Source organism: Bidens hawaiensis, unplaced genomic scaffold (assembly GCF_021521415.1).
Source record: "Bidens hawaiensis isolate Kalapana, Puna unplaced genomic scaffold, B.hawaiensis_p1.1 tig00002338_1, whole genome shotgun sequence".
Classification (NCBI taxonomy): Eukaryota; Viridiplantae; Streptophyta; class Magnoliopsida; order Asterales; family Asteraceae; genus Bidens; species Bidens hawaiensis.
The window spans coordinates 1,143,275-1,153,036 of NW_027491126.1; the positions used below are offsets into that span (position 1 = coordinate 1,143,275).

At 33.7% G+C, this 9,762-nt stretch overlaps 1 protein-coding gene across 1 annotated transcript; it reads left to right on the top strand.

Annotated features, from left to right (window-relative positions):
- The first annotated feature begins 1,029 nt into the window (after window positions 1–1,029).
- Window positions 1,030–4,131, top strand: LOC143618195 (phenylcoumaran benzylic ether reductase TP7-like). The gene is made up of 5 exons (XM_077090498.1): window positions 1,030–1,295; window positions 2,897–3,034; window positions 3,249–3,468; window positions 3,554–3,757; window positions 3,859–4,131. The coding sequence occupies exons 1-5, from the start codon at window positions 1,113–1,115 to the stop codon at window positions 4,023–4,025; spliced, it is 912 nt and encodes a 303-aa protein (XP_076946613.1). The 5' UTR covers window positions 1,030–1,112; the 3' UTR covers window positions 4,026–4,131.
- Window positions 4,132–9,762: the final 5,631 nt, after the last annotated feature.

Consider the following 9,762-nt stretch of genomic DNA (forward strand, 5'->3'; position numbering starts at 1 on the left):
AGTCGGCCGCTAATTCTTGTATTTTCTATTTGATTTTTATATTTAGGTAGTTTTTAATTTTGGTTTGGGCTCAATAACTTAAACTTGATTAAATGAATTATGGATAAAAAAAAGTTTTGGGCCCAATAATTATAAGAGGATCTATCCAATAATATTTTATAAGATTTATATTTTTAAATACATATATAAAAACGTTTTGGCTCCTAAAAACTACATGCCTCAACCGGCGATCTGTCTTGCGTACCCTCTCAGCCGACCTTGATTTTAATGTGGCTCTATAGTGACTTTTCAGTTTGTTTGTGTGGAATTGTTACTCAATTGTCAATACACCAATAAGCAAGGAACCAAAGTTCCATTTCGGTTGATACTACTAACTCATTTATTGATTAGTAATCATAGTTGAAAAATGTAATTTGTGAACTAACAAATATCTGGAAATGTGGATCTGTCTTGCGTACCCTCTCAGCCGACCTTGATTTTAATGTGGCTCTATAGTGACTTTTCAGTTTGTTTGTGTGGAATTGTTACTCAATTGTCAATACACCAATAAGCAAGGAACCAAAGTTCCATTTCGGTTGATACTACTAACTCATTTATTGATTAGTAATCGTAGTTGAAAAATGTAATTTGTGAACTAACAAATATCTGGAAATGTGGATCTGTCTTGCGTACCCTCTCAGCCGACCTTGATTTTAATGTGGCTCTATAGGGACTTTTCAGTTTGTTTGTGTGGAATTGTTACTCAATTGTCAATACACCAATAAACAAGGAACCAAAGTTCCATTTCGGTTGATACTACTAACTCATTTATTGATTAGTAATCGTAGTTGAAAAATGTAATTTGTGAACTAACAAATATCTGGAAATGTGTCTAAAAGTGATTAGCTTTTGATAATTAACAATTTGTCTATTTTATTCAACAACAAAGAAAAGTAAAAATACGCCCAACATTTGAAAAGTAATTAATATTATTAACAGTATGACTAAATATTCTTTGTATCTACCCACAATTTTTATGACTTATTTAAGTACTCTAGATTGCTATCCATATCACGTTGCAGTTGCATTCTTTTACACACTCTGATCACTTAAAAAGACATTACAGTTAGCAAATGGCGACGAAGAGTAAGATCTTGATCATCGGAGGAACAGGTAGTATTGGAAAACACATCGTCGAAGCCAGTGCAAAAGCAGGCCATCCTACTTTCGTTTTCATAAGAGAGGCCACACTCTCTGTTCCTTCCAAATCTTTCATGTTGGACACCTTTAAGAAATTGGGTGTTACGTTCATCATTGTCAGTAATTATTTCTCTAATAATTTGCTTTCATTTAAATCTTGATTGCGTAAATAATGTGCTCTTCTGTTGGGAATTACCGAGTCGACTTATGGCTATGCGTGGAGCGACTTGGGATACAAGAAACCGGTTAACTTGGCGTGCAAGTAATCGGGTTATCTATGGATAGTTATTTTATGGAATAATCTATTTTAGGTTTAGATGGAAATAATTATCGTGTTGATTTTATTCTGTCCTAAATATATTCTAACGCGTTTAGGTTAGTCTATATATACCGTGTTTAGGGTATGGGATATAGTATCAAGTTTTTGAGTCAGATTTCTTGATCATCAATAAAGTTTGGGTGTTAGCCAAATATTGTTCTTTGTTTCCGTTCACCTGATTACCATACCTTCATCATGTTTTTGGGTTGATAAAAATTACAAAGTCTTACAATACAAATTGAATGTAACAAAAAAGATTTGATGTAAATACGTGGGTTTTTTTCTAGAAAAATTAACCTGGCCTTATTAGTAATTTCATCATACCTCATACCTGATTTTAGATATATAAACACACTAATTTATGTTACGTACAATTTACTATAATCGATTAAAGTTTACACGACTTTTCTGGTGCCTGTTTTTTAATGTAAAAATGTCGTACAACCTAAAGAGCATCTTAAATATATAGTCTAAAAGAAATAGTTTATGTAGCAAAGTATATTTAAAATGATCATTCGAACCAGTGACGGACTCAAGATTTTCGTCAATGAGGTCCCAATTTTTTCGGTTTACAAAATTTTTGGGCCGGTCGTTATTCTGGTCGGGCCGAGGCGATGAACATAATAAAGCAGAGAAATATGGTGTCATTGGAAACGAGTAAGTAGAAAGAATTTATATTAGAAACTAGATAGAACATAGACTTTTAATTCATTTTTATTCATGACCGAAAAACATAAACGTAAGCTATATATATGGTCTTACACTCTTACATACATGACCAAACATGAAAAACTAACTCTAACACAAATAAATGGTTAATTATAATATACATACACAAAATAAATAATAAAAGAATATGTAAAACCCATGTTTTCATTATATATGTTGCATGGTGATAAAAAAACAACAAAAATAGAGTATGATGAGGCTTGAACATGCAACTTTTAAAAGAAAAATAAGGGACTTTCCACTAGATCAATTCAACCTTAATAATATGGGTTCCAATTATTAATTTTTATGGGGTCCTTATAAAATTTAATATACAGTCTCTTAGTAATTTTTAAAATACATTGGTGTCCCGGGACCCTGATAGGTTCTATGTGGGTCCGCCCCTGAGAACGCTTGTAAAATCAAGCCTAGGCGATGATTAATAGCTAGTCGATACCCCACATATATACTAGTCAACGATTAATCAGTATTTGGTCAAAATCGGTCAATTTTGAAAATTTACATATAAATTTGGTGTGTGTATGTATGTGCGTGTGTCTATGTGCATCTGAAAAATATATAAATCTCAATCCAACTAATCATGAATAATTGCTAGTCCCTACCAATGTCCGGCTAGCGTTTATGTAATTATTTTATATTGATTCCATAATTTGTGTGTATTTTTGGCAGGGTGACTTGCATGACCCTGAGTCTCTTGTTAAGGCAATAAAGCAAGTAGATGTGGTGATTTCGACAGTAAGTTTCGCGCAGCTAAGCGATCAAGTCAAAATTGTTGTGGCCATTAAAGAAGCTGGCAATAATATAAAGGTATCCAAAAGTACAGTTTATTTTTCATTTGATTGTGATTCTACTATTTAAGTTTGATTAATAATGTCATATTAGAGTAACTGAAGTTACTTTCAATGGCTAATCAAATACAATGTGTAAAACACATACGATTTTTCATTGCATAAAAAACATAAATGTAGCCATAATTTATAACTTTTGCTAACGTTGGTGTGATCATCACGACATACTGAAGAAATTTTACCCATCCGAGTTTGGGCATGATGTGGATCGTGCACGGCCTGTGGAGCCTCTGAAAACATACTCGGGAATCAAGGCTCAGATACGCCGTGTCACTGAGGCCGAAGGAATTCCACTTACATGCATAATTGCTAACTGTTTTAACGGTTATTTCCTGCCAACATTAGCTCAGTCGAGGGATAAAGTGGTTATCTTAGGTAGCGGAAATGCAAAAGGTAAACATAAATTTGTTTTATACATAGTTTAAAATAACTAGCATTACGTAAATTTACCATTTCTAATCACCAAGCTATATTGTAGTTGTTTTCAACGATGAACTTGACATTGCAAACTACACCATCAAAACCGTGGATGACCCGAGAACCGACAACAAATGTGTTTACATAAATCCTCCTAGTAACATTTACTCATTTAATGAGCTAGTGTCATTATGGGAGAAAAAGATTGGGAAAACCTTGGAGAAGGTGTATCTACCGGAGGACCAAATATTGAAAAACATAGAGGGTAAGTTTGTTCAACGTACAATAACAATAAATAAATCTCTTTTGTTTTCATAATCCATTTATGCCAAAAATTACAACCATTTACTTATTATTATCATGCAGAATCACCGTATCCCCACAACCTGATGTTGTCAATCTCTCACTCGACCTTTGTCAAGGGAGAACAAACCAACTTTGAGATCGAACCATCATTTGGGGTGGAAGCTTCTGAGCTTTATCCTGATGTTAAATACACCACGGTTGATGAGTATCTTGGTCGTTTTGTCTGAAGAGTTTTCTCCTACAGCGTGACTACGGTGGTCTGTTGCAGGTGATCGATGGATAATAATAATAATAATAATAATAATAATAATAATAATAACACCGTATGTTTATTTGTGTATGCGTGCTTTAATAATTTCCATAGTTTCTAAACCCTTTGGTTTGCTCAGCATGTAGTCAAAATTTATATGATGATACAAATAATTATTCTTCATTTATGGTATTGTAACTATTGTTTGTATTTGAAGTTCAATTCTAGCATGAACTAGCAACATAGCGTTGAAAATAATATAATCTTAAACTATCACAAATCTAATCTAAAAGAAACCTTCCTATTGCTTTATTTATAAATAAACATTCTCATTCATTTGACTCGAATTTACGGATATAGGTCTCACCAAACCTTATTAACCTTAAACGAGTTATAATTAATAAATTAATCTCACCAAATATTTGTATGAAAATACCATAAAATAAGAATTTACTAAAATTAATATTTGATTTTTAAAAAAAGATGTTATTTATAATTAATAAACAATTTTATAGTAAAAAAAATGTAGGTCACCCATATAGCATTTAAATTGGGCTATAATTAACATCACATTTATTTATATTTGCAAAACTCTTTCATCATCAAATACTAAATATATTATTAATTTTCTTACAATAACTAAAAATAAGATCCAAAAAATATATAAATATTAGAAACGAATATATAAAAGAAACCTCCTTACATTTTTTTTTCTAGCCGCCAGATTGTTTTATTTGTAAATAGAGGCTTCTCATGCATTTGACCCGAATTCACGGGTATGAGTCTCACCAAACCCAGATAGCCCTTAAACAAGTTATAATTAAAAAATTAATCTCACCAAATATTTGATATGAAAATACTATAAAATAAGGATATACTAAAAAATAATATCTGATTTTTGAAAAGATATAATTTATAAATAGTAAAAAAAAAACTGCCCTCCTTGAGAGTTGGCCCTGCGATGGTGGTGCTCAGGTGGTAGTGGTCTCAAGTGGTGGTGGCGTTCAGGTTGAGTTTTCTAACGAGAATTGAGTTTTCTGGCAAAAAACACAACATTTTTCCGGCAGCGAAGACTAAAGGAGTTACACTTCTTTTAGTGGTGGTGGTGTTCAAGTCGTGGATCGTTGGAAGCAAACATGTTAAAAGGTGGGATTGTCCCCAGCCTTCGTTTGTTGGCACTGACAACAGCAAAATATGATATTGGAATTATTAAAACCAATATACGTTAAAACAATAACATGTTGACCATTTTTAATGACTGAATTACATAGATTGTCCTTTATGTTTATACCAAATTTCACTCAGCGTCCTTTATCTTCAAAATTAATATGTTTTATCCTTTACGTTTCAAAATCCAACCACGTTTGTCCTTTGACCCTAACTCCGTTAAATTTCATTTTTAAGTTAGGTCATGTGCAACTCACGTGGGGGCATAAAAGTAATTGCAAACCCTTTTATCCTAATTTGTTCTGATTTGAGTTTTCTAGGGTTTTTAATTTTACGGTAAAGAAACTGATTGGTGTTTGATGCGATTTCGGTTGGAGAAGTGGAGCGGCGTGGTGACAACGTCGGTGTATTTTCAGGTGGGTGGCGGTGATTGACCGGAAGTTGTGTCGGCAGCGGAGGAACCTTCCATCCGTACTGTTCTTTCTCCTCTTCCCTACAATAGAGCCAAACAATCGTTTAAAGAATGATTATATTTATTCTCTATCAATCTAAATCACGCTTTGTCCTTTGAAACCCACCAAATTTAATTTCACCCACCAAACCATAATGTGGTGGTATAGGGCCGCATAAGAGGGTGAGTGGTGGCGGAGTATTCCGACGAAAAGTATCAGGTGGTAGTGGTGGTGGAGGTTGCCGACGTTGAGTCCCTTTCAGGTGGTGGGATTAAAGAACGACGTACTTTATCATTATTATTATTTATGTTTAAACGTGAAAAGACGGATTTACCCTTCAATTTAACGAAAAACATAAACAGTGACTTAACGGTAAAGCCAATCGCAGGAAAAAGAACCACCACATAGGCCTTACATACGAAATGACATTAGAGGGTTGAAAACTGCATATTGAGTTACACCACAAGGGCCCCAAAGTCTAACATAAAACTGGACACATGTAAACTGGATAATCACCTCTTCTAATTAATTCCCGCTCATTCTGATTAGGCCTTTTTTCACATGCCGGTATATGGATAGTGGATACCCGATGTTAACCCACATAGACTGTTCGAATCTTACTCTTTACTGCAATACCCAAATATATAAACCCTAAACCATCTGATAAGCATTCGCCATCGTCTCTAATCTTCAATATTGGTACATAATTGTTCGGATCTATTAGAATAGTTTGAATCTTAATCTTCAATCTCATTGATTGTCTATTTCTAGGTTATTATTATTGTTATTAGGAAATGACCATTAAACTTCCAGATTTTTTTAATTTGAAGATTAAGAAGGCATATTACATTTAGTTGGTTCAAGTTTTGTTAAAAATCTGTGTACTACTAAGATGTTACTAATGCCTTTTTTTTCAATTAGATTTCAAATTTTTGCAGATTTATGCTACCAAACGTTGTTTTTTTTAAATCATTACGTAATTATAATTGCATCCTTTTACTATAATATGATTACATTATGTTTTTTTATATTTAAATCATTATGTAATTATCTGCTTACCTGTCTATTTTTATTGTAATTGTATCATTTTATTATAATATGATTACATTATGTTATTAGATGCTTGATTTTGTTTGATATATGCTCATTTCAGACCGGCACACAAGAGCGGCTGGAAAGCTCATACATAACTAGGGCATTTTTTAGACAAAATGGCAAAATGGGTCCTTTATGTTTTCATGGTTTTTCAATAGTCGTCCTTTGGAATACTTAATGACTGAAATCATATTATGTGTTTCCAAAATGATTCACGTTACGTCCTTTTACACTAACACAATTAAATTTTTTCGTTAACTCTGATCACATGATCTGCACGTGAGGGTAAATCCGTAATTTCATGGTCCACCTAATTTCCCCCCTTTTATAACCCTCCCCCGTCCGGACCATGAAATTACGGATTTACCATCACGTGCAGGTCATGTGATCAGAGTTAACGAAAAAATTTAACTGGGTTAGTGTTAAAGGACGGAACGTGAAACATTTTAGAAACCCATAATATGATTTCAGTCATTAAGTTTTCCAAAGGACGACTATTGGAAAACCATGAAAACCTAAAGGACCTACTTTGCCATTTCATCTATTTTTTAAACATAACATGTAATCCCGATACCCTCAACCTGAATATGGCTTTTATTTGCATTTGAAACTTTTTATGAAAAACAGTTTGTGTACAGAAGCTATATTGTGTATGTATATTTTTTCTTGCTTTCATATTATTATCTTGAGTTCTTCCCATTTCTATAAGAGAGAAATACACAAAAATGAAACTTTAATATCATATCTTTATCCTTTAATACAATTCTTTTTTTGAATTGTAATCTAGCTTATTCGGTTGTGCAAAACAGAATATTAAAGTGGTATTTAACCAAAGAAAAGATGTTGCAAGGAACGAGAGACATAAATAACTTAATTTCTGGTTGCTATTGAGAAAGGGGCAGAGAATAAAGTATATTAATGTACATGAAAAAGAATTAGAGATCGAAAGGAATTAATGGATAGACGATGTATAGAAATTAATGTTGTTATTAACATTAGAGAAAATTACGATTTGCCTCCCTGTGCAAAATTCGCAGGCGAGCTCAGTATAAGCCATTCCGTTAGTTTAGAATGTTAACGGCCGTTAGTTTCCGTTAGTTTTTTTATCCTTTTTAATAGCTCAAGAAAAATGGTCGTTCGAGAAAAATGTCTGTCGATCACCACCATACTCCTTTTCTCTTCTTCTTCTCCACAATTTCCACCCAACTTCCTTTCTCTTCTTTTACAAACTCATTAATTTCTAGATCACAATTTCCACCCAACTTCCTTTAATAGCTCGAGAAAAATGGCCGTTCGAGAAAAATGTCCGCCGATCACCACCATACTCCTTTTCTCTTCTTCTTCTCCACAATTTCCACAATCTCCACAATTTCCACCCAACTTCATATATATATATATATATATATATATATATATAACAAACCTATCTTCTTCCCTACTTCACCTTCACTGCCGACCACCGCTGCCCGTCCCACGTTGCCGCACCCCGTCACCGCCTCAATTAAATATAACTCGTACATATCCATGTCAAATAACTCAACTCTAATCCCATGACACCTTGAAAAGTTTTGTGCCAAATTTAACAACTTTGAAAGTTGAAGGGCTATTAGTTCATTTAACCAAAGTAAAGATCTGGTTATAAGTTGGGAATTTGTTAAACTTGATGATAGAGGACTATAATATGTTCCCAGTAAGTTCCTAGTGTGACATTCGTCAAATTTTGTATTCATTTACCCGACCCACTTTGTATTAGTATCTTCATTTGTTAATAAAATTATTTAGTATTTATCGTTGTTATGTTGTTTTGTTTTTACAAACTCATTTTCAAGTCGCATTTCATGTGTTTTGTACCTAAACTTGCATCCAAAGCAAGTCCAAGGGCCAAATATGTCAAAATCCCAAAATTCTGGAAATCCGATTGCATTGCGCATCGCGACAGACACAAGTTATGCTCGTTGCGTAGCATGACGATCCTAGGGTTCGTCCGAGAAACCACTTGGGCCGAGCTACGCGATAGCCATTTTCTCCGCTCGTCGTGTAACATCTCGAAAATTTCCATGCTAACTTTGGACCAATTAGGACAACTCATGAAAAATAAAGGACCAAAAATATTTCCCAAAATATGTAACGGAGATTGTGAAATAATAAATTGGGTTTATCCCACGTTGGTGAAATACGAAAGTGAGGTTGTCTCACAATGGTAGAAATAGAAAGTGGATTTGTCCCACATTAGTAAAAAGATAAAATTATGAGCTTCTTGTAAGGAGAATGAAAGACACTTGGTGGCCTTAGCTAGGGTGCGAAGCACCTGACGCACAAGGGATTGGGCGATGGGCGCAATGTGGCTTCAGAGCTGTCGTAATATTTTTGTAAAAAAGTATGAAAATGAAAATTTTGATTTTTTAATCCATCGCGCCACGCAACGGATGAAATATATGTGGTCGGTGTTTGGAGAACATGATATGACATACTTGGGTGCGAGTACGAACTAAGGAGTAAATGATGTCACTTCTTTTTAAACTTGTTTACGCAAATATGGTCACTGGCAGAACTATTAACTTTCAACCGAGGAGTCGATATACAAATTTCTTTTTCTAATGATAGATTTTACTGTGTAAGCATCAAAATTTGTTAAATTAATTTAAATTTAAATAAACTAGTATATATAAAATATATAGCATAATAATGTATTTTATCTAATTAATAATATTCAATTGACAAGCAATATGACAACGTTGACTTTACTAGAAGCTATTTGTTTTACAGTAGACTAAATTACAAAAATACCCATATTTCTCTATCTTTTTCACATAGCCTTCTAATCTCCAACCTAATGTATACTTTTGACCCGAAAACCCGGGGGGGGGGGGGGGGGGGGGGGTGTCGTCCCCATTATATTTCGCCCATGAAGCTACAGGTTGTTATGTTTGATGGTGGTAATGCTTTTAAAAGGTAACTACTATTTTTTGTATGTATGTGTATGTGTGATGATGCTAGAAT

Coding starts and splice junctions, on each gene's coding strand:
- LOC143618195 (XM_077090498.1), top strand. CDS start 1,113: ATGGCGACGAAGAGTAAGATCTTGATCATCGGAGGAACAGGTAGTATT. Junction 3,035..3,248: donor AAGCTGGCAATAATATAAAG/GTATCCAAAAGT, acceptor GACATACTGAAG/AAATTTTACCCATCCGAGTT. Junction 3,469..3,553: donor AGGTAGCGGAAATGCAAAAG/GTAAACATAAAT, acceptor GCTATATTGTAG/TTGTTTTCAACGATGAACTT.